General features: G+C 49.4%; 3 protein-coding genes across 3 annotated transcripts; 1 reads left to right on the top strand and 2 right to left on the bottom strand.

Moving 5' to 3' along the window:
- Nucleotides 1-449: 449 nt before the first annotated feature.
- On the bottom strand, nucleotides 450-6,169 carry RND2 (Rho family GTPase 2). The gene is made up of 7 exons (XM_036268453.1): nucleotides 6,153-6,169; nucleotides 4,416-4,497; nucleotides 3,682-3,810; nucleotides 3,119-3,206; nucleotides 2,223-2,332; nucleotides 1,462-1,596; nucleotides 450-1,238 (listed from the first exon to the last, which is right to left on the bottom strand). The coding sequence occupies exons 1-7, from the start codon at nucleotides 6,167-6,169 to the stop codon at nucleotides 984-986; spliced, it is 816 nt and encodes a 271-aa protein (XP_036124346.1). The 3' UTR covers nucleotides 450-983.
- A 481-nt stretch (nucleotides 6,170-6,650) lies between these two features.
- Nucleotides 6,651-14,152, top strand: VAT1 (vesicle amine transport 1). The gene is made up of 6 exons (XM_036269584.1): nucleotides 6,651-7,035; nucleotides 10,097-10,304; nucleotides 10,704-10,874; nucleotides 10,970-11,059; nucleotides 12,205-12,446; nucleotides 12,586-14,152. Exons 1-6 carry the CDS (start codon nucleotides 6,712-6,714, stop codon nucleotides 12,667-12,669), a joined length of 1,119 nt encoding a protein of 372 aa, XP_036125477.1. The 5' UTR covers nucleotides 6,651-6,711; the 3' UTR covers nucleotides 12,670-14,152.
- A 146-nt stretch (nucleotides 14,153-14,298) lies between these two features.
- IFI35 (interferon induced protein 35) lies at nucleotides 14,299-26,990 on the bottom strand. The gene is made up of 7 exons (XM_036269586.1): nucleotides 26,821-26,990; nucleotides 15,977-16,090; nucleotides 15,544-15,691; nucleotides 15,365-15,471; nucleotides 15,077-15,263; nucleotides 14,877-14,983; nucleotides 14,299-14,654 (listed from the first exon to the last, which is right to left on the bottom strand). The coding sequence occupies exons 1-7, from the start codon at nucleotides 26,839-26,841 to the stop codon at nucleotides 14,463-14,465; spliced, it is 876 nt and encodes a 291-aa protein (XP_036125479.1). The 5' UTR covers nucleotides 26,842-26,990; the 3' UTR covers nucleotides 14,299-14,462.
- Between the last annotated feature and the right edge of the window lie 934 nt (nucleotides 26,991-27,924).

Genomic DNA, 27,924 nt, shown 5'->3' with positions numbered 1-27,924 from the left:
GACCCAGGCACCAAGAGGTCGCCGGTTCGATTCCCGGTCGGGACACATGCCCAGGTTGTGGGCTGGATGCCCAGTGGGGGACATGCAGGAGGCGGCCAGTCGATGTTCTCTCTCGATGTTTCTATCTCTCTCTTCCTCTACCTTTCTCTCTCTCTAAAATCAATAAAGGAAAAACAAATTTTAAAAAAAGAAAAGAAACAAAAAAAACCCTAATGGCTTTAGGATTGTCTGGGTCAATAACAGATGAATATTCCCAAGATATCTCACTTCCCCACCTCTGGCTCCTTAAAGGACACTGCTGATCCAACCTGTGACTTCCTCTGCTTCTTCTGTGAACATAGACAGGAAAGTTCTTCCTTAAGTCTAACTCTCTCTCCTGTTGCTGGACATTGGTAGACTGGTTTTTTTAGAAAACAACAAAACTAAAACCACAGCCGTTTTCCATGGACTTGGGCTTTATTTGGGGACTGTTGGGGGAAGAGAGGGAGGAACTAGGGTTGGGGGAAGGGGCTTCTCAACTTGCTTTTTAATTTAGTGCATGTTGCCTGGAGGTTAGGATGAGGGAGAACAGCTGTAGAAGTGAGAGGAAAGGAGAAGGGAAGGTCATGGAATGGACACTTTCCTTAGGGAAGGAAGCCAGGACCAGGATATGGGGACTGAGGGCAGGGAGGGAAGGCAGCCTACTGAGACTCGACCAAGGTCACTGCTTGATGCCAGTTTCCCTAACCCCTCTGCCCCATCCCAGCTCTTGGCCCATTTGCCTGTCCTGCTAGCTCCCTCAACTTCCTGTGGAGAGGAGAGGGATGAGGATGTGGGGAATGGTGCACACCCCTCCGCCTCTGGGTCCCTTGCCCAGGAGAATTGCTCACTCAGCTTGCCCTGAAGTTCTAGCCAGAGTCAGGAGATCAGGAAGCCAGGGTGTAGGCAGGGGGATAATTGTGCCCTTCACCACAACTCCTGACACTCTGACCCTTGTCGACTCCTCACATTAGGCTGCAACTCTTGGCTCGATCCTTGTGTATCTCGCCTTCGTTCCCACTCCCCCGGTCTGGCCTTCCTGCCAGCTGAGTGGATCGCTGCAGTCCCCGGCGAGAATCAGTACGGCGCAGCTGCCTATGGCCACGGCCAAGGGAGGCCATGGTGGCCACGTGGAAGACATCCCTGACGCTGCGCTCAGAGGACCGGGAGGAGCACTCTACGTAGGACACAGCCCCCACCTGCTTGGCCAGCACAGTGCCCTGGAAGGATGGAGTGCATGAAGGAAGTTATAAGGCCTAGCCGGCAGCTCCTTAAGGGGCAGGGAGGCTGAGGGCTGGGGGAGGGGAGGCGGTAAAGGGATCAGGGCAGAGGTCAGAGGCCAGGACAAAGGATGAACAAAATAAGATGTTTTCAAATCAGAGACTGAGAGGGTCAGAAGTGGGAGATCTAGGCTGGAATGAGGTCAAAGGTCTGGGGTCCCACCTGCTCATGTGTAACAGGGATAAGCCTCTGCTTGGACAGCTCCCTCAGTGTGGCCAGGTTGGTCCGCATGTCCAGTTTACAGCCAACCAGCACAACCTTGGCATTGGGGCAAAACTCCTGAGTCTCTCCTTGCCACTGGCCACCCTTTATCACAGCATACAGAAACCAACAATCCTCTGGACTCTTCTAAGTAAGCAAAGAGGTGGCAGAAGTGTGCTTGGGCTGCAAGCAGGGATGGGGTGTGGGAGAATGGAAAGGAGGAGAGGCCTGCGGTGGGGCCATAGGGTCTGTGTCCTGCCATGAAGCAGCTGCCAGCCTGGAGCCTTCCTGTTCTGAACCCCTTTCCCAAGTTTATTCCTGGGAACAGACCAATCCAGCCCTCCCTTCCCCCACCTGGGAACTGGGGCTGCCTTAGCTGACTTCTGTACTTTCACCATAGGCTTTTCTTATGGAAATAGGGGCCTGGAGAGGAGACCACAGGGCTTTCCTGAGCTCCAGAGACACATTCCCATCCAGTCCATCTGGGGCTCCCACTCCCAAGGCAATGGAGAGGGTGGCTAAGGAATCTCTTGAGTACCTACCTCTCCATACTCTCCCCGTGCACCCCCAGATATCCTACCTAGCTCTGAGGACTGATTTCCAGAAAAGGGGGTTTAGGAGGATGAGAGCTTCACACACTCTCCAGCTGATGGCTCATGCTGTGTCAGGACCAGGGTGTTTGGCCCCTCTCAGTCTAGTTTCCTGCTTCCCCAGGCTCCCACCTTCTTGAGAACACTGTCCAGTGTTTCTGGTCGGCTAATGTCGAAGCAGATGAGCACAGCGTCTGAATCAGGATAGGCCAGGGGCCGGACATTATCATAGTAAGAGGAACCTGAGAGAAGACAGAGGAGAGAGGGCAGACGAGGGTCCTGAGTGGGTGAAGGCCTGGAAGGGAATGGGAGACCTGAGCAATCCTGGCCAAGGGATGCTAGGATCAGGTAATGGCACAGAGCAGTTATTAGTAACCATCAAGGAGTCTGTGTTTCTCCAAGGCAGGAGCAGGCAGAGGGGAGGTTAGATAGCAGAAATAGCTCTCCACTTCCCTAGGGGTTTCTCTAACGGTAATCATTCTTAATATGTTCTGAGTCTGAGAGGCTCATGAAAGTTCTCAACATTCTCACAAAATTTTGCGTGTGATTTCTGGGTTCTGACAGACATCTTGTAATGACCTCGAGGGGACCAGAGTAAAAATAAAAACCCTCCTTTTTGGAAAAGGGAGAGAGCTCTCCGATCCTCTTGGGACTTGATCTCAGATTTCTACAGTTCTGTCTAGAGAAGTAGTTCCCACACCCAAAGAAATTCTAAATGTCTTTCCTAAACCAAATTCCCATCTTCTCAAAAACATGTTCCCATACAAAAAACATTCCCTCTCAACTTTCCCAGGTAGACAGAATCCAGCAGAAGGGACTGGATACTGGGCTTTTCTCCTTCAGGATATGGTTTCTAGGTATGTGAGCAAACTCTGCCTCAGTTTCCCTGGCTTTAAGCAGAAAATTAATTTTCCTTCTTCCTAGAATTAGATGGATGGGCTGAGCTGAGTTGAAGCCTAAAGGTCTAGCCAAGGGAGGTGTCAGGGTGAGGGCCCTGGAAGTCAGGGTGACCCCAGGGAGTTGGCTACCTGAAGTGTCCCACACGTTGAGCTCAATGCGGCGCTTGTCTATCTCAAAGCTCGCGGTGTAGTTCTCAAACACGGTGGGGACATAACTCTGCAGACACGGATGGGTCAAGATAAGATCCTCCAGTCCTCACCCCAGACAAATGCCCTCCTCATTCTCACACCCGTCCAGCCCAGTCCCTGGACACAAGTTGGTTTGGTGTTGGGCAAAGGGGAGATCCTGGGAGCGGCTGCCTCAGGAATCTGTTAGGCTTCCAGACCCCCTCCCGGCCCTTTCAGCCCTTAGTTCTTCCCCTTTCCAATGCCCAGGACCTCGGACATCCCCCTAGTAACTCCCTCCGGGATCCTCTGCTTCCCCCAAACCCCATTCGTCTCACCCTGATCCCCAGTTCCTCCCACCCCAATCCTCTGCAGTCCTTCCAAAGCCCTCAACACCATCCCCCGGCCCTCTGAGCCTCTCTCTATCGTCCCTGGTTACCCCAGCACCCATTTCTGTCCGTCCCCTGAGCCCCAGTCACCCACACCCGCGACTTCAGCTCCCCCGGCCCAACACGCCGGTCCCTCACCCCGGGGTAGGCGTCCTTGGCGAACACCTGCAGCAGCGGCCGCTCTGCCCTTCCATGGTCCCGGCTATACTTCGGCCCCCAGCGCAGCGCCCCTCCTGAGCCCCGCTGCCGCCTACCCCGCCGCTGCAGCTGCAGCAGCTCCGGCCTCCTACACCGGCATCTCGCGGGCCCGCGCGGAACCCCCACCCGGGGCCTCGGCGCCCCTCAGCCGCGCCCCCGGCCCCGCCTCCCGCCCGCGCAGCCCGGAGGAGGGGCCCAGGGTAGCTGGGCCGGACCCAGGGAAATCTAGGCGGGAGAGCAGGATTGTATCGCGCTGCTGTGATCCAAGGGGCCCCTGCGGCTCTGGGGCGGGCCGAATCGGGTTATTCGACTGATGTGACATACTTGGGGTTGGGGGTGGGCGGAGCTTGGGCGAAGTTCTGAGGGGTAAGGTGGGATCAGCACACGCAGGAGGCTCGGGCCTTTTGCGCCACGCGTGCACGCCGGTGTGCTAGTGCGGACACGAGCAGGGGCGACCATCCACTTCCTGAACAGCAGGGGGTTCGAGATGGTAGGGCAAGGGGGGAGACTTTTGGGTTCGGTCTCCCTCCCACCTGCTCAGGTCCGGTAGGGAGCCTTGGGGCTAGGAGGGTATGGACTCCAACATCTCCAACAGGAAAATGGTGAAGTCATGGCTTTCCGTCCCCTTAGAAACGGATTGCCTAGTCTGGGGCTATGATGATTTAAAGGCTTACCTGAACTAGCAGGGAGGCTAGAATGAGCTTCCAACCAAGCGTAGGGTGAAAAGTTTTGGCGAGCTGCGTCCTCTGGTGGGTACTATGGGGAGACGGAGATGGAGAGCGAAGAGGCATATCCAATGCCCAGGGCTGATGGAGCCAGAGACAAGCTCTAAAGTCATTTCAGGCTTGATCCGGAATCTAACAATAATCGAGCTACTGTTTTGCCCCTGGATGACATCTTTTACCTTTTAAAAGTGCTTCTTTTGTGGTGGCGCGACAGAGTCAAAGAAAGGCCACTAGAGAATTTAAGTCCAAATAAAGGCCGTTTATCCGGCTTGCGTCTGATTCTGAACACCCCTGTGACAGAGTCCTCAGAGATCAGCCTGGATATACTTTATTAGATGCCTTTTACACCTTAAAGGAAAAATTTAATGATATAAGAAAATAGGATCTTCTTGATATAATGCCCTGGGCTACAACAGTGCTGTATAGAATTAGTTTGCCTTGTGGATAACAGGAACACCCAGGCACATCCAAGTATTTCAAGGTACATTGGGTCACACTTCACCCTGGGTTTCACAAACACAATGCAAGCCTAATTCCTTGAGATTGTGGGAGAGGTTGAGTTTCTGACTCAAGACCTCCAGGCTCCCTGGACTCTGTCAAACATGTAGCCGACTCTGAACCATTTCTTGGTTTTGTGAGTATTCCAATTTACTGAGGTTATTTTTATCTCTATCCTGTTGATTAGCCCTGGACAGTTTGGCTCAGCGGTTGAACGTTGGCCTGTGGGCCAGAGGGTCCTGGGTTCAGTTCCTGCTAGGGGCATGTATCACACACACACACACACACACACACACACACACTATATCTATCTATCTATCTATCTATCTATCTAATCGGTTGATTAAATTCTTTTTTTTTTTATTTTTGTTTTTTGTTTTTTTTTTTTTTTTTTTTTTAATCCTCACCCGAGGACATTTTTCCATTTTTTGCACAGATAGAGTGGGAGGGAGAGAGAGGAAGAGAGAGAGAGGGAAACATCGATGTGAAAGGGACACATCGAGTGGCTGCCACCCGCACGACCAACCAGGGCCGGGGACAAACTGCAACCGAGGCACATGCCCTTAGCGGGAACCGAACCGGGGCCTCTCCGGACCGCAGGCGAATGCTCTAACCGCTGAGCCAAACCGGCCAGGGCATGTTGATTAAATTCTTTATGAAACAGGTTGAGCTAGAGGGCACACAAATGACTTTACCAATCATCAGTTATGGAGCTATAAACAAGTCAGCACACCCTGGCCACTTTGGCTCAGCGGTTGGCACATCGGCCTGCGGAACAGAGTCCCAGGTTCAGTTCCCACCGGGAGCATGTACCAAAAAAAGAAAAAGAAAAAAAAGTCAGCACAATAATTTACCAATCATCAATTATGGGGTTATGAACTGTCAGCACACTTTATATGGAGGGTAGTCAATTTAATTAATTTTTTTTATCCTCACCTGAGGACATTTTTCCATTTTTTGTTCAGATGGAGCCGAAGGGAGAGAGAGAAAGAGAGAAACATCGAGGTGAAAGGGACACATCGAGTGGCTGCCAACCGCGCGACCAACCGAACTAGGGCCGGGACAAACTGCAACCTAGGAACGCGCCCTTAGCGGAAACCAAACCCGGGTCTCTCTGGACCTCAGGCCGAAGCTCTAACCACTTAGCTAAACCGGCCAGGGCGGTAGTCGATTTAATTTTATCTTTACCCTTTACCAAGCAACATCTTCACTATTTTACAGAAGGCAAAATTGAGGCACAGAGTTTTAATAAAATCACATGGAAAGTTCTAAAGACTCTATCTTCCTGCTCCAAGTTTGCCACCGATAGACCAGGTGGAATGGGTCACATATGGGTACAGTCAGAGCCTGAGGAACAATTTGGTTAGGTTCCTGTCCGCAGGTGGCTAACTCCCTAAATTTGATGTCAGCTCAGGTTTTGGGATTGTCCTTCAGACTGCCCCTAGACATATTTTTTAACTTGCGTAAGGTTTATTATGAATAAATAAGTAAATTAAATCACGATCTGCATTACCCGGAGAATGTCCTCGCGTGTGTTTGTCCGCGGACATTCCTTGTTTCCGCTTTCAAGAGGCCACAGTACCCGCTTTGTGGCCCTTTAAGGAGGCGCAGGAGGCCCACCCCCGGGCCGGCGCCCCGCCCCTTCTGCTCGGAGTCCGCTGCTTAGGCTTATCCTGACGCGCGCCCTGCCCTGCCCAGCTGTGTGCACTCTTCGTCCAGCTGTGTGCGCACGTCGGGAGTCCTAGCCATGTCCACGGAGGGAGAGGTAGCCGAGGTGACCGCCGAGGTGGCCTCCGAGGCGGCCCCGGCCGCTTCGCCGCCGCCGCTGCGCTACCTGGTTGTCACTGGCTTCGGCGGCTACGACAAGGTGAAGCTGCAGAGCCGGCCGCCCGCGCCTCCGGCCCCGGGACCCGGCCAACTGACGCTGCGCGTCCGGGCCTGTGGGCTCAACTTCGCGGACCTTATGGCCCGGCAGGGGCTGTACGACCGGCTGCCGCCCCTGCCCTACACTCCAGGCATGGAGGGTGCGGGAGTCGTGACCGCAGTGGGCGAGGGAGTCAACGACCGCAAGGTGAGCGGCCCAGCCCAGGGCAGAGCTGTGCAGGTCACTGGGTAGTGGGACAGGAGTGGGCGGACGCCGGGGGTGTGGCAGAGCGGGGGAAACTGGCACCGACCCGGGTAGACCGGCATGGAAGACGTAGGAAAGGAGCCTGAGTTTGGAGGCTCCTGGAGACCTGGATTCATATTTGGGGGTGGGAGCGTGGAGACGGAATTATCGCCCCCTCCCCAACCATTTTGTGTGTGTGTGGTACGTGCTCATAGCGGGAACTGAACCCGGGCACTCTCTGGTCTGCAGGCCGATGCTCAACCGCTGAGCCAAACTGGCCAGGGCCCCAACCATTTTTTAATTGTGGCCGCCGCCCAGTGGCAGTGGTGGTGGTGGTGGGTGTTTGTGGGGGGAAACAATAAGGCGCCCCTGCGCATGCGCGTAATATCCTTACTACCCCTCCCCAACCCACCCACCCCAACCCCAGTAAAACCACACCTGTACCCCTGCTCATCAAACACTCCCCGGGTATCTGTGGTCTGTGACGGTGACTTATTCCTCAAGGGAGCTTGAGGAGCTATGTAGTCGGGGTTGGGCGGCGGCACATGGCTGTGCCAGAGCCCTGGTCACATGCAGCCCCGTGGTCTGTGGGGGTGTGCGGCGGCCCCTCCCACATCAGGGAGAAGAGACAAGGCACGCCCATCATATGGACGCCTGCCACCACCCCTCCACCAGCCCTACAGTGCCAGTCTGATTTTCGTGGGGGCAAAGGAGGGGTACAGGGACGGGGTTGAGATTGGGTCTCTGGATCTTTGTTTTGGAATCTGTCTCCCGTGACTACAGTATCTCCTCCCCCGGTGATTCAGACATCGGGTCACGACCCTCGTGGCTGCCCTTGGGAATGTTCCAGTGGGCAGAACCTGCCTAAGCCTTCCTTGTGGGGACCCTCAGAAACCCCGGCAGTGCTTATTTGGACTGGGGTTGTGGGGGGTGTGGCACCGGGAGCAGGTTGGCCCAGCTCTGCCAGTCTGTTTCTCCTTTTCGTTTATCATTAATCTTGGCCACAACCCAGGACACTGGAGAGTTCCAAATGACCAACTTTTTGAGAGACTTGGGGTGAGCCTTTGCATGTCATTTGTTCAGGGGTTTCTTTTCAAATCAGGCCCCTGCAAGAGAGGCCCCTCAGATGCAGCCTTTCTCTTGCTGGACCTGCCAGTCCTAGATCCCAGAGCTGGAATTCTTGGATTTATTTGTACATGCAAACATCCTCTTTAAAGGGCTTCTTCCTGGATTCAGCTGTGGCCCCACCCTTTCCACTGACTTCTAAATAACCCCACTCTTGAGAAGGTGCTAAGAGGACTATTTTTTTTTATGGGGGGAATTATAGTTCATGCTACTTCTGAAGGCCACCCACCTAACCTCCCCTCCCTACACTTTCCAGTTGGTAAATATAGGATATCCTGTCCAGGGTAAGAACATGGTTGTAAGAGGCTGGATTCTGTGGGGAGACCCCTCCCTGTCTCCTGATATCAGCCCTGCTCTGTGATGATCGGAGAGGTGGGCATTAGTCTGGGTAAGTGGTGAGCCTTGTTACTGGGCCTGGTCACCATCCAGACTGACCACTGTATTTTTGCCGGTCCTCCAGGGTGATTGCTGAGTCTGCTAATCCTGAGTCCTGGGGTGGAAGGCTTTCACTCCCCACACCTCATCTTAGAACATGCTTGTAGGGAAAGATCCTAGCCTGCCCTCAATCCTCCTTGCCAGTGGAATATGGGGCCTTGAGGATATGAAAAAGGATATGTGGGAGAATCCCATCCCTCTTCCCCATGGATCCCAAATCTCCTTAATATACAGAATTCCCATCATTCCTGGCAGGACCAAGACAGAGCCAGATTGTTCCAGAACAGCACCCACACCTCCCTCTCCACCCTCTTCAGAGAGTGAGGAGAGGCCTTTCTTTTTCCTGAGTATGCCCCCTTTTCTGTGCCCTCAGCTGGAGAGAAGAGTTCTGTTTTCTTTGCTCCCTTTCCTTCCTAAAAGGAGGCTCTCCTGCTTGTGGCTGAGAGTGAGGAAAATACCTTTTCCTGGTGAGAGGGATTGTGTGGCTCTCTTTGTTCATCACCCCCCCCCCCATACACACACACACACACACACACGTCTCTGGGTGAAAGTGTCCTCTAGGCCCCCAGTGCTGGCTCAGATATTTCTCCTGAGGGGACCACACTCAGTCCCAACTGCTCAGAGATCTTTACCTGTACTGTGGTATGGCACTTAGCACATACTCCCTGTTCCTTCAGTTACTGGATTGGTAACCTCCCCTCCTAGCTACTGTTATTGTTGTTATTATTATTATTAGCTAATGCTACTAAGTGTCTACTATGTGGCCGACATTTGGCTGAAAAAATGACTAAATGAATTTTTTGTCACTTAATCCTCATAACTGTACCTATTTACAGATAGAAAAATTGGGGCTCAAAAAGGTTAAATAATTTATTTATTTATCTATTTTTTGGTATGTGCTCCTAGCTGCTTAAGGCCTAGCAGGAACTGAACCAGGGACTCTCTGGTCTGCAGGCTGACACTCCAACAGCTGAGCCAAACCGACCAGGGCTTAAATAATTTTCTATTTGTCCAATGTCACATTGTCAATAAACAGTGGAGCCTGTTTTTTTGTTTGTTTGTTTGTTTGTTTTTAACAGAAGCAGTTTAATCTCTTCAGTAATACTTTATACTGCCCTAACTGTAAGCTTCTTGCATCAGGGACCTTACACAATAGTGCAATCAAATATCTGTAAAATGGAGATAAGGATTGTATCTACCTCAAAGAGCTGGTGTTAGGATTAGTTACGTGTTTCTATACAAAGCACTTATCATTGGCCGTGGACCTTGGGAAGTACTCAGTAAAGGTAAGATATTATTTTTGATGACATAATTATTATTATTATTATTATTACCATAACTACCACTGCTCCTTCTGCTGCCACTTCATTACCAGGAAGAGGACCTCATACATAACAGAAGGTCATAAATTGCCAATGGGTGAATAAATGAGTGACTGAATCATGCTCTTCTTCCATTCTTCAAGGTAGGGGACCGGGTGCTGGTCTTGATCCGATCGGGCATGTGGCAGGAGGAGGTGACTGTGCCCTCAGCCAATACCTTCCTGATGCCTGAGGCCATGACCTTTGAGGAAGCTGCTGCCTTGCTGGTCAATTATATCACAGCATACATGGTCCTGTTTGACTTTGGCAACCTGCGGCCTGGCCACAGCGTTTTGATACACATGGCTGCAGGTGACAGCTCCTTTCCTTTATCCTCCCCCCCTTACCTTACGAGATTTCCTCCTAGGCCCCTTCTCAGTAGCATGTCTAGACTGTTGTCATAGTAACACCAGGCTGCCTTGGCCTATGGCACCCAAGGCCTCTGTAGTATTGTTGCTGTGGCAACATTCAGGCACCAGATCCAGCCTGGTGTGCTATCCACAGCAACCTGCCCTCACCCAGCACCCCTTCCTTGCCAGCCACTCTTCTCCCAATTCTCAGTTACAGAAATTGGACATGACATGAGGGCAGAAAGCCTCCCAATGAGCCCAGGCAAAATGAAGGTGATGGGCTCGGTCCTTGAGAGGCGAGAATGGAGAGTGGTGGCTGGGTGACTCTATATCCCCTCCTTATGAAAGTATCTTGCTGCAGGGGGTGTGGGTATGGCCGCCTTGCAGCTGTGCCGTACAGTGGAGAATGTGACAGTGTTTGGAACAGCTTCAGCCAGCAAGCACGAGTTGCTGAAGGAGAACGGGCTCACATACCCCATTGACTACCACACAACTGACTACGTGGATGAGATCAAGAAGATCTCCCCCAAAGGTGGAGTCAGGGTATGGGATGGCGTGGGACAGAGAGGGGTATCTCTAGATTGGTGGATTCTAATGCTATTCCTGGGCCCCTTTATTCTGTGACAGGCGTGGACATCGTCATGGACCCTCTTGGTGGGTCAGATACTGCCAAGGGCTACAACCTCCTTAAACCCATGGGCAAAATAATCATCTATGGTGAGTCAGTGGGCTGGAATGGAGAGGGAAAGTAAGGGGAAGTAGGGTGTGATATAGGACCCCAGGGGTTTTTTAATCTTCACCCGAGGACATTTTTGCATTTATCTTCAGATAGAGTGGGAGGGAGAGAGGGAATAAGAGAGAGAGAGAAACATGGATGAAAGAGAGACACATCGAGTGGTTGCCATCCACATGACCCTAACAGGGGCCTGGGAAGAACTGCAACTGAGATATGTGCCCTTAGGGGAAACCAAACCCAGGACTCTCTGGTCCGAGGGGCCGACGCTCTACCCGCTGAGCCAAACTGGCCAGGGTGGAGCCCAGGGTTTTGAATGAAGAAGGGGGAGGGACCCAGGTACTCTAGAGACAGTGCCAGGGTTAGGATGGTCCTGGATATTGCATTCAGATTGCTGCCTCCTAGGTGCACGTACCGTCATTTTCCTTGACACCCTTCCATGTGAGTCATAGTAAATTCTTTGTTTTTTTTCTGTGCTCCTGTTTGGGGATTATTCTTTATACAAAATCAACCAATCTGCCTTCCTCGTCCTACTCTCCTGGGCTTCTTAGATAAGCTGCATTTCCATTTAAAAAACTATTTGATAGCCCTGGCCAGTTTGGCTCAGCGGTGAAAGCATCGGCCCACAGTCCAAAAAGTCCCAGGTTCGGTTCCCGCTAAGGGCATGTACCTCGGTTGTAGTTTGTCCCCGGCCCTTGTTGGGGTCGTGTGGGTGGCAACCACTTGATGTGTCTCTCTCACGTCAATGTTTCTCTGTCTTCCTCCCTCTCTCCCTCCTGATCTACCTGAAGATAAATGTAAAAATGTCCTCTGGTGAGGATAAAGATAAATAAATAAATAAAAATAAACTATTTCATATACCTGAAACTAATACAAAATAATATTGAATGTAAACTGTAATTGAAAAATAAAAATTTAAAAACCATTTTACATAAAAATAAACAAATAAATAAAGATTAGAAACATTTTTTAGTTACATGGCGTTTTTTGGAGCCTAGTAGCCTGGAAGTGAGGGATTATGTCACTCCCTGGCAGTGGTGTGGATAATTGTGAGGGGTCCACAGGGGGCAGACAAACATGAATCCAGATACAGGCACCTGGATTCACAGGCTGTCTCCTTGTCTCTCAGGAATGGCCAACCTGGTGACGGGCCCCAAGCGGAACCTGATGGCCATGGCACGCACATGGTGGAATCAGTTCAGCTTGACAGCTCTGCAGCTGCTGCCAGCCAACCGGGCTGTGTGTGGCTTCCACCTGGGCTACCTGGATGATGAGGTGGAGCTGGTCAGTGGGGTGGTGGCCCGCCTCCTGGCTCTGTACAATGAGGGTCACATCAAACCTCACATTGACTCTGTGTGGCCCTTTGAGAAGGTAAGTGTGGTGGCTCCGCAGGGAGGGCCTGGGCAAGACCCTGGAAGGCTGGGGACCCAGGGGTAGGATTCCTGGAAGGAGGCTGACTCTTTGGAGGGACTGGAGGGCACTGGAACCAGAGCCTTGTTTTCCTTTTCAGGTGGTGGATGCCATGAGGCAGATGCAGGAGAAGAAGAATGTGGGCAAAGTCATCCTGGTGCCTGGGCCAGAGAAGGAGAACTAGGACGGGGCTGGGAGATCTTCCGGACCCGGGAGGAGAGAAGCTGGGAAGCCATGTTATGTTGGCCGCCAGACCCTTGCATTTCATCCTCTACCATAATGCTCTGCCCTCTCTTTCCCAAAGGTCTCCGTGGTGATGACCTCTCCCCTGCCCTGTTCTTTCTCTTTAGCCAGCGATGCCCCCACCCTCCTTCCTGCCCTCTGAAGAGGTTGGGAAGTGACCACTTGGATGTCTGGGCCCTGCCCAGGGGACAGGGAGGGTCAGAGGGAGACCGGCTGCTTCCTGCCCCCACCCTTTCCCTGGGCCTGCTGTGCTGCTCCTGTGCCAAGGCCAATCCCTTCCCGTTTTGTTCTATGTGTTTCTGCTTCTGCCTCATCTCCCCTCCTGCCCTTGCCCCTCTACCTCCCCCAAAGAATTCAAATGTCAGCTCAGGATATGGGGCCAATCTGTGTGAGTCCAGCATGTCCCTGTTTCACCCTAATGTCCCTTCAGCCCGGGCTGACCTGTGCCCACCTCTGAACTCCTTTGCCACATTGCATGGCCTCATCATCTTGTCCCTAACTTCTTAAGCACAACTTGGCTTCTTCCACCTCCAGGTTTTCTGCCACTCTTAACCAAGGTTGCCTCTTACAACAGGACAGGAATCACACCTTCTCCCCTAGGTCATGACTCTGTGGGAGGGACACAGAGCTCCCCCTTCCTCACTGAGTTCTCTGAATTTGTTCTCAGTGCCTTAGCAATGGAAATCTTGTGCTTATGTATGTGGTGGGGGGCCCTGTCTCACACCTCCTTCTCCACCCTTGTACCCCCGCCCCAGTGCCTTCCTTGTTCTGGTGGAGCTGGGGTTTTGCTGCTGCCCAGTCCCACAACACTGCCAAAAATCTGTGTGTGTGCCAGTGTCGGGAGCAGGGGCAGCCCCTAACCTCCTAGGTTCTGTGCCATGTCTTGTCTCTCTTTGGGGCTGTCATTTCTCTATCGGTGGTTGAAGAGACAGAGATGGGGACATTTTCTCAGCTTTGCTGATAAGTGTGGCATTTACCAGCCAGAGCTCGGGAGGCAATGCTGTCTATTTCTTGTTCTGGGACCAAAGTGAAAATTAAGGCACATCCCCATGCAGTCATGGGAGGCTCCTGCCCCTGCCTTCTCAGAGCACAGAGGCACCTTTTCAAACTCAGCCCCAAACTTCGTTTACATGGGTGGGGAAATGGAGAAGGGGAGTAAAACGGGGTGGTGGGGGTCAAGACATGGGCCCCTGGAACCAAAGTGGGGACTTCCTGGGGTAGAGGTGTAACTCCCTCTGCTCTCTGAGCTGGAATTAGGAAGGGTTATTGCCCCAGCCATTGCCAATGGGAGGTGGCGGGTGGGGCTGGGCCTCTTCAGTGTCTAAATGAGGCCTAAACAGTGTGAAGTGTGACTTCTGTGTTGTGTACTCCATCCCATTACCGAAGCTGCCTTTGCGTTTGTGTCAATAAAAAGCCAAACCCTGGGTCCTGGATGTTGCTTCTGAGAGTGGAGGGAAGATGAGCTGGTGAAAGATCAGTGCTGACAGTGGAAGGTTAGGGTTTCTGCCCTCCCCCCAGCCTCCTTCCACGCCCCAATCAAGTTTCCTTTCATGAAATGAAATGAGGAAGAAGATCACGCCATGCAGGCACTTTTACTGTTCTGAGACGGCGTTTCACAACTCAGAATCCTGCCCTCTGTTGATTAGCATGATCACATTCATCCACATGCACCGGACCCCAGCCCAGTTTGAGAACCTTGGCAGAGGATTGGAGGGTGATGAGAAGGGCAGGCTCCTAGCTGGATTGGGCAGTGAAGATCGCCAGACCTCGCTCTCCTGGGGGCACGACTGTCAGGGTCTCCACCTCCCCTCCCCCACGGGTGGGCTTCTGGAAGTGGATCTGCAGGATGTCCTGCAGCTCTGGGCCATCCAGGACATCAGGAATGTTGAGCACCAGCACTGACTTGGGCACTGGCTGGGACCTGATCTGGAAAAGGAGTCAGGGGATGAGCTAAGGCTCATGAAAGTCAGAAATTGGGGGCAAAGGTTGGAGCAAGCAGTGTCCCTGGGAACATGGGAGGGGCAGAAAGCCTAGAGAGGCTGGCAGTAGGTACGTCAGTGGGGTTTGGGGGCTCATACTGTTTCTTGGGCAAGCTTCTAGCAGGACAGGTTACCTGGCCCAGCCCCCATTCTCTGCCTTCCTACTTACCTCTGCCTTCTGAATCTCTCCACTCATGTAGGGAGAGACTTGCAGAGGGAACTGCTGCCCGCCCAGGGGCACCGTGAACTGGCCAATCCGGCACAGGTTCTGGGCCACTGCAGGGACAGGAAGGGAGACCTTCAGCATCAAGGGCTTTCCTCCTCCGGGGCCTGATGCATCTGCCCTAATCTCCCTGGTAGGGCCCTTACCTTCATCCTTAGCGAAGCCCAGCATGACACCCCCATGCAGCAGCTCCCGAGTCTCCACATCACCACCCCCGTTCTTGGTCTTGCCAAAGAAGATCTCCAGCTTGTCCAGCAGCTCCTCCTCATTCAGCTTGAGATTAGCAGGAAACCCACTGACCAGCACTCTCCGGCTACTCTTCTGGCTGGATACCTAGGGGTAGAAAGAAGGAGTGGTTCCAGGCACAGCCCCACTCCCAAGTACCCAGCTACATGGCACTCCCTGCATGTCCCAGAACTCTGCCATTCTATCACCTGGATGGTTGTCACCATGGGTAGCTCCAAGGGCTGGACCTGCACCCGCAGCCGGCACTCTTCCAGGTCAATCTTATGCTCCTTTTGTTGTAGCACCTGGTTGGCCACTGGATGGGGGGAGCAGGATCAGTACTGGGAAGCCTCCCAAGCTCCCTCCAAAGGCTTCCCAGAGAGCTCACCCTTGGGGTCATCGAAGGTGACCAGAGCAGAGCCTCCAGGCAGAGGGTAGCAGATCTGCAGGTTGGAAACCACAGACTTGGGCACTTCCCTGTTCTGCTGAGTGTGTCCTCGGAACACCAGGGGGACTTCAGGCATTGGGAATGGGTCCTAGAGGTGGGGGAGGGGAGGCTGATGTAGTCAAGGGATGAATACATGTATTGGAAGAAAAGCTGGGTAAATGAGTAGATGAAAGCAGGTCAAGCCTGTTCTGGCACTTTACATACAAGATCTTAGTTTGTCCTCACAGCAGCCTGTGAGAGAAGTAGCTCTACTTTACAGATGAGAAAACAGATTCAGAGAGTTCAAGTAACATACTCTAGGTCACAAAGCAAGGAATGAAACTAAGAACTCCCCAGCTCTTTCTACCAGGCCACACCCCTTCTCCCAGCTTACCTGGACTTGGGGGAAGTTCCTGAGCTCCCTTTTCAGTTGCTGTAGTTCCTGCAGTCTCATCTTTAGTCTTGTTTGCTCCTCCTGAAGGCTGTGGAATAGGTTCTCCCTGAGTGCCTGTTAGAGCAGAGGGCACAATCAGATCTCTACCAGCCTTTCCAGACAATCAATGAACCCAGGGGAAGAGGGTTCCTAATGTGGACTCTCCAGGAGCAGAGTTGATGCTCAGCCCAAGAACAACCCAACCCCTTTACCAGGCCCTGGGCCGGTCCTGGCCCTTTTCACTCAGGACTTGGTGATCTCAGCCACGCTGAAGGAACCTTTGTAGAAGCCCTGGCTGGTTTATTACTGAGACCTAGATTTTAACAATCACTGATTGATAGGGAGTGGTGGCAACTCTGACAAACTGGAGAGAGCACATCCCCACTAAAGTGGCAACCTCTTCTTAGCTCTAACAGTTTGGTTTTTTTTACATCGGAATGTGGTTGTAGTATCCCCTACCTCCCCATTTTTAAGGGAAATCAGAAATCTGGATTTTTATTTGAAAAAGATAGCTCAATGTTAAAAATATCTGAAAAATAATATATATTAGTGGGCTGGATTCAGTCTTCAGCTCATCCTCTTTTTACTTCTGCTTTAAAACTTGATCTAATTACACATAATTGAAAATCTAGTAATTGGTAATGCTATTTAATAAATAGCTTAATAAAAATAAATAATAGCTGTATAAATAGAGTATTTTAAAGAACAATTCAAGCCTGGCTGGTGTGGCTCAGTGGTTGAGCATCGACCCATGCACCAAGAGGTCGCCAGTTTGATTACCGGTCAGGGCACGTGCCCAGGTTGTGGGCCTGATCCCCAGTGGGGGGCATGCAGGAGGCAGCCAATCAATGTTCCCTGTTATTGATGCTACTTTTTTTTTTTTTTTTAATTCTCACCCGAGGGCAATTTTTTCCATTTTTTGTTCAGATAGAGTGGGAGGGAGAGAGAGAGAGAGAGAAACATTGACGTGAAAGGGACACATCGAGTGTTTGCCACCCGCAAGACCCAACCAGGACCGGGGACAAACTGCAACCGAGGTATGTGCCCTTAGTGGGAACCAAACCTGGGTCTTTCTGGACCACAGGTCGATGCTCTAACTGCTGAGCCAAACCAGCCAGGCCTCGATGCTTCTATCTCTTTCTCCGTTTCCCTTCCTCTCTCTCTAAAATCAATAAAGAAAATAGAGAACAAAAAAAGAACAGATCAAGCAGGGGAGTGTAGATGTGATATCAGCAGGAAATGGGGAACTAATGCAGATTTCTGAAAGGGTGTGAGGTGATGGACATGGTGTTTAAAAGAGATCCTGGTAGTGATGGCAGGATGAACTGGGTAGGAATCCCGTGGAGTGAGGGAAACAAACCCAAGCTCCTTGGCTCTAGTACCCACCAACGTGACAGGAGCACGTGTGAGGAATACATTTCACTAAGAAAAGAATCCAGACTCTGTGGATGTATTAAGGAGACAGAGGGGAATGAAGTGGAGAGGCAATGCCAGGTTGCAGGCTTGGGTGCCTGAGTTTGATATACTGTCATTGACCCAGAGGGCAAGGAAAGAGAGCCAAGCCTGCTAAGTGCCAGGCAGAGTTGGACTCTATCTCATTTCAATATCCCAAAACTGCCCTGGCCGGTTTGGCTCAGTGGTTAGACCGTCGGCCTGCAGATCAGAGTCGCAGGTTTGATTCTGGTCAAGGTCACGTACCTCGGTTGCAGTTTGTCCCTGACCCTGGTTGAGTCGTGCGGAAGGCAACCAGTCGATGTTTCAATCTCACATCGATGTTTCTCTCTCTCTCTCTACACTTCCTCCCACTTTATCTGAAGATAAATAGAAAAATATCCTGGGGTAAGAATTAAAATAAATAAATACAATAAATATCCCCAAACTGCCTCCTGTCTTCAATTCACAATTGAAACTTGTCTCCTATAAAACTCTCTTAAGGACAACACAGGCCAATTGCAATCACCTAACTAGAATTCAAGTATATAGGCTACTTATGTATACAACATGATAACATGGTGTCTAAGTGCAAACCACGTCCTGGCCAGTATAGCTCAGTTGGTTGAGTGTCATCCTTTGGACCAAAAGGTCACTGGTTTGATTTCTGGTCAGGGCACATTCCCGGGCTGCGGCTGGATCCTCAGTAGGGGATGTGCGGATCAATGCTTCTCACACCTCACATTGATGTTTCTCTCTCTCCCCATGCATCTCTATCTAAAAATCAATAAAAACAGCCCAGCCAGTGTGGCTGAGTGGTGGAGCATCAACCCATGTACCAAGAAGTTACCAGTTCGATTCTCAGTCAGGGCACGTGCCCAGGTTGTGGGCCCAATCCCCAGTGGGAGGCATGTAGGAGGCCAATCAATGTTCCCTCTCATCAATGTTTCTATCTCTCTCTCCCCCTCCCTTCCTCTCTCTCTCAAATCAATAAAGAAAAAATTTTTTAAAATTATTAAAAACATATTTAAAAATAAATAAGTAAATGCAAACCACTGTCCATCTGGTTTTCAACTGAAAAAAATGGCAATCCACTCTACCTTGAGTTCATTGAGAGACTGTAAATTCTGGATACTTTTCGGGTAAGTTTGTGATTTAAAGTTAATTTTGACTACATACATTCTTTTGCGTTACTTGCTGAGTTCAGAACCTCACCACTCACCACCACATAAGATAAAACCTCATGATAAAACCTCAAACCTCATGCTATCTGTTTTCATCACGGGAGTATTAGGAAGCAGTTTAGCATAACGGTTAAGAGCACAAACTCTGGGGCCAAACCTCTGGGGTTTATTCAGCTCCTTTTACTACTGCAACTTTTTAAAAAAAAACATATTTTTATTGATTTCAGAGAGAGGAATGGAGAGGAAGATAGAAACATCGATGAGAGAGAAACATTGACCATCTGCCTCCTGCACACTTCCTACTGGGAGCTGAGCATGTGCCCTGACCCAGAATTGAACTGGCAACCTCCTAGTGCATGGGATGACACTCAATCAATGGAGCCACACCAGTTAGGTGCTACTGCAAGTTTAAAAAATTTTTTCTTTATTGATTTTAGAGAGAGAGGAAAGGAGAGGGAGAGAGATGAAGAAACATCGACGAGAGAGAACATCAATTGGCTGCCTCCCTCACAATGCAACCAGAGCCAGGGACCGAACTGCAACTGAAGTACTTGCCCTTGACTGGAATAGAACCCAAGAGTCTTTGGTCTGCGGGCCTACGCTCTAACCACTGAGGAAAATCAGCCAGAGCTCCACCTGTGTTTAAATTTTTTTAATCTTCACCTAAGAATATGTTTTTATTGATTTTAGGGGGAGAGAGAGAGAGAAACACTGATGTGACAGAGCAACATTGATCAGTTGCCTCTCATTTGTGCCCTGACTGGAAATCAAACCCACAACCTAGGTATGTGCCCTGACCAGGAATCTAACCCACAACCTTTTGGTGTACAGGACAATGCTCCAACCAACTGAGCCACCTGGCCAGGCACCTGTATTTAATTTTGTTTGGAAGTGGTGCCTGGCACATAAATGCTATGGTACATGTTTTCTATTTAAAACTTTTTTTATCCTCACCTGAAGACATTTCTGCTTTTTTTTTTTTTTTGCAGTTATCTTCAGATAGCGTGGGAAAGAGAGAGAAACATCGATGTGAGAGACACACTGAGTTATTGCCACCACATGACCCCAACCGGGGCCAGGGATAAACTGCAACCGAAGTATGTGCCTTTAGCAGGAACCGAACCCAGGACTCTCTGGTCTGCGGGCCGACACTTCAACTGCTGAGCCAAACCGGCCAGGGCCATGTTTTTTATTTTAATAAAATCTATTTTATAGCTCTGACCGGTTTGGCTCAGCGGTTGGAGTGTCGGCCTGTGGTGTGGAGAGACCCGGGTTCGGTTTCCGCTAAGGGCACGTACCTCGGTTGCAGTTTGTCCCTGGCCCTGGTTGCTCGTGCGGGTGGCAGCCACTCGATGTGTCTCTTTCAGGTCAATGTTTCTCTCTCTCTCTTCTCTCTCTTTCTCTCTCTCTCTTCCTCTCTCTCCCTCCCACTGTATCTGAACAAAACATGGAGGAATGTCCTCGGGTGAGGATAAAAAAATTTATTTTATAGATGAGGAAACTGAGGTTTATCAAGGTTAACTAATGGGCCCGCCCTGGCCGGTTTGGTTCAGCGGTTAGAGCGTTGGCCTGCGGTCCTAAGAGACCCGGGTTCGGTTCCTGCTAAGGGCATGTACCTCGGTTGCAGTTTGTCCCCAGCCCTGGTTGGTTGTGCGGGTGGCAGCCACTCGATGTGTTCCTTTCACATCGATGTTTCTCTCTCTCTCTCTGTTCCTCTCTCTCCCTCCCACTCTACCTGAACAAAAAATGGAAAAATGTCCTCGGGTGAGGATAAAAAAAAACAAACAAAAAAAACTAATGGGCCAAAGTAAGTCAAACCCAAGGCTATTGAAGACGCATAAGGTCAGGACAGGACTTAGTGGAGAGGAAGGAGTCTGGGTTAGAAGGGCATTGTGATGGTTGAAGCCAAGAGGATGGAAGAGCTCTCTGAGGAAGAGCCTTAACAAGGTAATGTTGCCCTGGCCGGTTTGGCTCAGTGGTTAGAGTGTCGGCTTGTGGACCAGAGAGTCCCGGGTTTGGTTCCTGCTAAGGGCATGTACCTCGGTTGCAGTTTGTCCTCGGCCCTGTTTGGGTCATGCGGTGGCAACCACTCGATGTGTCCCTTTCACATCAATGTTTTTCTCTCTCTCCCCCTCCCACTCTATCTGAACAAAAAATGAAAAAATGTCCTCAGGTGAGGATAAAACAAACAAACAAAAAAGCAAGGTAATCTTTGAGGAAAATCTTTGAGGTCAAGAGAAAATGCAGAGAAGAAATAGAAGACATGTTTAGAGATAAGCAGGGCCAGGACTGGGAAGTGTCAGACACAAAGGACGAGGAAGGATGAAACTGAGCTGCAAGGCCCTGGCCGGTTTGGTTCAGCGGTTAGAGCGTCCGCCTGCGGTCCAGAGAGACCCGGGTTCGGTTCCCGCTAAGGGCATGTACCTCGGTTGCAGTTTGTCCCCGGCCCTGGTTGGTCGTGCGGGTGGCAGCCACTCGATGTGTCCCTTCACATCAATGTTTCTCTCTCTCTCTTCCTCTCTCTCCCTCCCGCTCTATCTGAACAAAAAAATGGAAAAGTGTCCTCAGATGAGGATAAAAAAAAAAAAAAAAAAGAAACTGAGCTGCAAGGAAATGGCTACCAGAAGGCCACTCGCTCACTGCTCACTTGCTTACTCATTTACTCACCTAACGATTAGAACCACCCTCTGCCAGGCCCTGTTCCAGGCTCTGGGGACACAGAAGTGCACAAAACAGACAAAACTTCCTTGTGGAATTTAAATTCCACTGGGGAATTTAGATTCTAGGGGCTGAGCCAAGCAATAAGCAGAATAAATACAAAAAATGTACATTATGTTAGTGATAAGTCTTATGGATAAAAACAAAGCAGGGAACCGAGGACAGAGAAAGTTGGAGTATAGTTTTGTTTATTTTATTTATGTTATTATTATTTTTTTTTTTGGTATGTCCCCCTAGTGGGAATCAAACCAAGGACTCTCTGGTCCACAGCCCGACACTGCAACCACTGAGCCAAACTGGCCAGGGCTATTTTTATTTTTTATTTTATTTTTTATCCTCCCCTGAGGATATTTTTCCATTTTTTGTACAGATAGAGTGGGAGGGAGAGAGAGGAAGGGAGAGAGAGAGAGAGAAACATCGACGTGAAGGGACACATCGAGTGGCTGCCACCCACACGACCAACCAGGGCCGGGGACAAACTGAAACCAAAGTACGTGCCCTTAGCGGGAACCGAACCCGGGTCTCTCCGGACCGCAGGCCGATGCTCTAACCGCTGAGCCAAACTGGCCAGGGCTTATTTTTTAAATATATATATTTTAAATTTATTTGTATTGATTTTTTAGAAAGAGAGAAAGGGCGAGATAGAAACATTGATGTGAGAGAGAAACATCAATCGGCTACCTCCTGCACTCCCCTCACTAGGGATTGAGCCTGCAACTCAGGCATGTGCCCTGACTGGGAATTGAACCAGCAACCTCTCAGTCCATGGGACAACGCTTAATCCATTAAGGCACACTGGCCAGACCGGAGGAAAGTGTCACATGTTTTTTTTTTCTTTATTGATTTTTAGAGAGAGAGAAAGAGAGTGATGGAAACATTGATGAGAGAGAACATTGCTTGGCCACCTCCTGCATGCCCTGCACTGGTGATTTGGCCCACAACCTGGACATATGCCCTGACCAGGAACTGAACCACCGACCTCCTGGTGCATGGGTCTAAGCTTAACCAGTGAGTCACACGAGCTGGGCTGGAAGACAGTTTTTTGTTTTGTTTTGTTTTTTATCCTCACCTGAGGAAATTTTTGCATTTATATTTACAGTGATACCTCGGTTCTCAAACATAATTCGTTCCAGGAGGACGGTCGAGAACCAAATTGTTCGAGAACCGAAGCAATGAAACCCAATAGGAAATAATGGAAACTGGATTAATTCGTTCCAAGCCCCAGAAAATGCCTATTTACTGGCCTAATTTGTATATAATATGTAGAAAAACATAAGTCTCAACAAGAAATAAAAGTGTACAGTATGTCTAAGGGTTAAATTCAGTGTAAAGCGTGACTCTCTCCACAAAGCGTGACTCTCTCTGCACTCACACTGATGGCGCAAGCAAGGCGCGCTGGGCCGAATGAACGCCATTCGGCTCAACTCGGCTCATCTCGGAAGTTCGAGTTCCAAATATTTGTTCGGATTCCAAGACAAAAGTTTCTCGAATCTCCTGGTCGAATACCGATTTGGTCGAATACCAAGGCGTTCGAGAACCGAGGTATCACTGTATTTATTTATTTATTTTTTTGTTATCCTCACCTGAGGACACTTTCTCCATTTTTGTTGTTGTTGTTGTTCAGATAGAGTGGGAGGGACAGAGAGGGAGAGAGAGAGAGAAACATCGATGTGAAAGGGACACATTGCGTGGCTGCCACCAACATGACCCAATCAGGGCCGGGGACAAACCGCAACCGAGGTTCCTGCCCTTAGCGGGAACCGAACCCGGGCCCCTCCGGACCGCAGGCCAACGCTCTAATCGCTGAGCCCAACCGGCCAGGGCTGCATTTTTATTTTAGATAGAGCGGAAAGGAGAAAGGAAGAAAGAGAGAGAGAGAAACATTGATGTGAGAGAGACATACACATCGACTGGTTGCCACCCGCATGACCCCAACTGGGATGGGGACAAACTGCAACTGCGGTATGTGCCCTTAGAGGGAACCGAACCCTGTACTCTGGTTCGTGGGCCAATGCTCTAACCACTGAGCAAACTGGCCAGGGCAGGAGGACAGTTTTAAATGTGATAAAAATAGGCCTCATTGCCCAGCCGATGTAGGTCAGTGGTTAGAGCCTCGGCCCTGGCACTGAAGGGTCTCAGGTTCAATTTCTAGTTCAATTTCTACCTGGGTTGCAGGTTTGATCCTCGCCTCCGTAGGGGCATGTTCAGGAGAAAACCAATCAGTGTGTCTCTCTCACGTCGATGTTTCTCTCTCTTTCTCTCCCTCCCTCCCTCCTTTCCACTCTCTGAAAATCAATGGAAAAAAACATCCTTGATGAGGATTAAAAAAGAATAGGCCTCACTGACATATCTGATGATATATATATCTGATCATATACTTGAATGAGATGAAAGGGTAAGCCATACATGTGGGGGAAAGTTCTATACAGAGGGAACAGCAAGTACAAAGGCCCTGGGGTGGGTGTTTGTCAGGTGTATTTGGGGGGTAGCAAGAATGCCAATGTGGCTGAAACAGAGGGAGTGAGGGAGATTGGTTGGAAATAAAGTCACAGAGGAAATGGGGTTAACTCATGCAGGGCCTTTCACTCGATGTGAGGTGGGAAGCTATAGGCAGGCTTAAATGTTAACAGGATTCCTTGGCTGTTGTGTGAGTAGACTGATGTGGGGAATTGACACAAGCAGGGAGACCACTTAGGAGGCCGTCACAGTGTCCAGGTGAACAATGTTAGTGACTTGGACCAGGTGGTAGCAGTGGAGGTGGTAAGGAGTAGTCAAGAGTCTACACTCTAGACAGACAGAATGTAGTTGCTAATGGATCGGAAATAGGGTGTGGAAGAAAGAGAGGACTCTGGGATAACTCTAAGTTCTTGGATCTGAGCAATTGGAGGGAAGAAGAGCCATTTGCTGAGATGAGAAAGATTGTGGGTGGGAGAGATTTGGGGCAGAAAGTTAGGGGGTTATTTTGAACATGTTGTGTATGAAGTGCCTATTCAACATCTCAGTGGAGACATATGGTGGCAGTTACCTCTACCGATCTAGCATTCAGGGAAGAGGTTTACGCTGGGAGTGAAAATTTGGGAATTATCCTAGCAGAAATTTAAAGTCACAAAACTAAATGAGAGCAACAGGGGGGTGGGTTTAGACACAGAAGAGGTCCAACGGCTGATTGGTGGGGCATCAAACACTAAGAGAGCAGGGCAACAAGGAAGAACCAGCCAAGAAGAATGCAGAGGAACAGCTAGTGAAACCCGAGGGAGGGGAGAGGAGAGGTGTGAAGGATGAAGAAAGGTTTCAAGGAAGAGGAGGGGTTAGCATCTGTGTCAAATGCTACTAATAGGTAGACTAAGATAAGTAATGAGCCCTGAGCACTGTGGCTCAGTTGATTGAGCATCCCCGGGTGCACCAAAAAGTCAATGGTTTGAGCCCTGGCCGGTTTGGCTCAGCGGTTAGAGCGTCGGCCTGCGGTCCGGAGAGACCCGGGTTCGGTTCCCGCTAAGGGCACGTACTTTGGGTTCAGTTTGTCCCCGGCCCTGGTTGGTCGTGCGGGTGGCAGCCACTCGATGTGTCCCTTCACGTCGATGTTTCTCTCTCTCCCTTCCTCTCTCTCCCTCCTACTCTATCTGTACAAAAAATGGAAAAATGTTCTCGGGTGAGGATAAAAAAAAAAAAAAAAAAGTCAATGGTTTGATTCCCCATCAGGGCACATACTGAGGTTGTGGAACCAATTCCCAGTTGGGGTGCATGTAGGAATGTTTCTGTCTCACATCAATGTTTCTCTCTCCCTCTCTAAAATAAATAAAAACATATTTTAAAATTAAAAAAAAAAAGTTGAGGAATGAAAATGTCCAGGGAGATTGAGCAACAAAAAAACAGTGCTGCTTATCATAAGGAAATGGTCAAAAGTTTACATACAAGAATTCTTATTTTCATAGCCGTGTTTATAATAAAGAAAATGTCCTTGCGCTGGCCAGCTTGGCTCAGTGGTTGGAGCATCAGCCTGCGGACCAGAGGGTTCAGTTCCCACTTAGGGGCATGTACCCCAATAAAAGAAAATGTCCAAGCACAAAGGAATAGCTACATAAATATAAAATATTATGTAGCAATTACAAGACATGAAAAAATTTATTATTTTTTAAATGTTTTTATTGATATTTTAGAGAGAGAAGAAGGGAGAGAGAGAAAGAAACATCGATGTGAGAGAGAAACTTTGACCTCCTGCACACCCCCTATTGGGGATCAAGGCTGCAACCTGGGCATGTGCCCTGACAGGGTATCAAACTGGGAACTCTCAGTGCATGGATGATGCTGAATCCACTGAGCAACACTGACTGGGCTTGAATGAAGAACATTTAACAACATGGAAAATGTTCACAATAAGGCAAAAAAGCAAAATATAAAACTATATATAGTGTAGGATCCCTAGTCTGTTTATTTAAATACTTTTAATTCATAAGGATATTTATTAATGCATTAAAAAACCATGGGAATGCCCTGGCCTGTTTGGCTCAGCGGTAAAGCATCGGCCCACGGACCAATGAGTCATGGGTTCGATACCAGCCAAGGGCATGTACCTTGATTGGGGTTTGTCTCCAACCCTGGTCCGGGTCGTGCGGGAGGCAACCAGTTGATGTGTCGCTCTCATGTCCATGTCTTTCTCTTATCCTTTCTCTCCCTCCCACTGTGCCTGAAGATAAATAGAAAAATATCCTTACGTGAGGATTAAAAAATAAACAAATAAAAACCCTAGGAAGCCCGGCTGGTGTAGCTCAGTGGTTGAGCATTGACCCATGCACCAAGAGGTTGTAGGTTCAATTCCCGGTCAGGGCACATGCCCAGGTTGTGGGCCAAATCCCCAGTGGGAGCATGCAGGAGGCGGCCAGTTGATATTCTCTCTCATCGATGTTTCATTCTCTCCCTCTCCCTTCCTTTCTCTCTAAACAATAAGAAATAAAGTTTTTAAAACAAGCGAACATTTCTTAAAATAAAATTAGCTGATCACTTTTTAAAAAATGTATTTATTGATTTCTGAGCATGATTTGAGAAATTTGTTGTTCCACTTATTTATGCATTCATTGGTTGATTCTTGTATGTACCCTGACCGGTGATCGAACCCACAACCTTGTCGCATCAAGACGATGCTCTGTCCAACTGAATTACCTTGCCAGGTCTTAAATGTTTAGAATTGTCATTAGAGCAATTACTAAAATTTTAGATCACAGAACCCTGTATCTAATGGAAACTATGGATTCTCTCCAGAAAAATGCATTCACACAAGGAATTCATCAACTCCTGAGGTGCAGGTTATAGAATTGTCTTTGAGGCAATGGGTTAGGGGACTAACTCCATAGGAGAAAGGAAATCCCAGCCACAGTTCTCCCCAGACTCAGCGGGTAAGAGATGGACAGGGAGAGGCCCTGCCAAGAGGACTGCTCCCTGCTTCTCCCCACCCCCAACACCATCCTCTTCACTTACAGCATCTTGAGCCACTGACATGATCTGGGATCTGGTTGGCAAGAGCCAAGGCTTCAGAACTGGAAACAAAGTGGCAGAATCGGCTTCTTTCTACCTTCTGAGATGTGATCTCCCCCAGTAGAGCCTGAAAAGCACTTTAGAGGGCTCTGTCTGCAGGCTCTTTGCTTCCACTTTCATTTCAGCTAAATGCCTGACCTTTGATGCTCACATGCCGGAAATGTCTTTTCCCCACCCCTGGGAGGAGCCTTCCTGGTCTCTAAGTAGAATTCCCCCAGCTAAACTATGAGGCTTCCCGGGTTAGGTTCCCACTAGGGGCATGTACCACCAAAAAAACAAAAACAAAAACAACTATGAGGCCTCAGGGGAAGCTAATTTACTAAATGCAAACTCAATTCTGGCCCCAATCAACCATTCCCAGACTTTCAAATTAAAAAAATTTTTTTTTTAATCCTCACTCGAGGACATTTTTTTCATTTTTTGTTTATATAGAGCAGGAGGGAGAGAGAGGAAAAGAGAGAGAGAGAAACATTGACGTGAAAGGGACACATCAAATGGCTGCCACCCGCACGACCCAACCAGGGCCAGGGAGAAACTGCATGCGCCCAAGCCGACACTCTAACCGCTGAGCCAAACCAGCCAGGGCCAATCCCAGCAGAAGGCCTTTGGTAAAATTTTGTCTGCGTTGTTGAATGGATATTTCCCTAGAGCCCAGAATAATATCAGGCACATGCAGACATTGATAAAACAACTGAATGACAAATGCAACCAGGACAAAGCCCCTCCATCAAATTCACAAAGCTGTTACAATAGCATTTGTTGAGAGCTGCTATGTGCCCAATACTGGTTCTGCTTTGAATTAATTAAACTCAGTTTTCAAAATCCTTTTAGTTCTACTTTCCCAATTTTAGAGATGAGATTCTAAACTTCTGAAACACAGAGTATATAAATTGCCCAATGTCACATTACAGGAAGTGAGCATGTATCCAAATATCCAAACCTGGTTGGACAGTATTTGAACTTTGGATTTGAGGCAGAGAACTTGAATTTTTAGTCAAAGCAGGGTCTATTTATTATCATTTTTTAAAAATAATTAAAAAAAAATTT

This window comes from Molossus molossus, unplaced genomic scaffold, assembly GCF_014108415.1.
Source record: "Molossus molossus isolate mMolMol1 unplaced genomic scaffold, mMolMol1.p scaffold_m16_p_19, whole genome shotgun sequence".
NCBI lineage: Eukaryota > Metazoa > Chordata > Mammalia > Chiroptera > Molossidae > Molossus > Molossus molossus.
The sequence above is the reverse complement of the archived record's forward strand: the minus strand, read 5'-3'. Positions and strand labels throughout refer to the sequence as shown.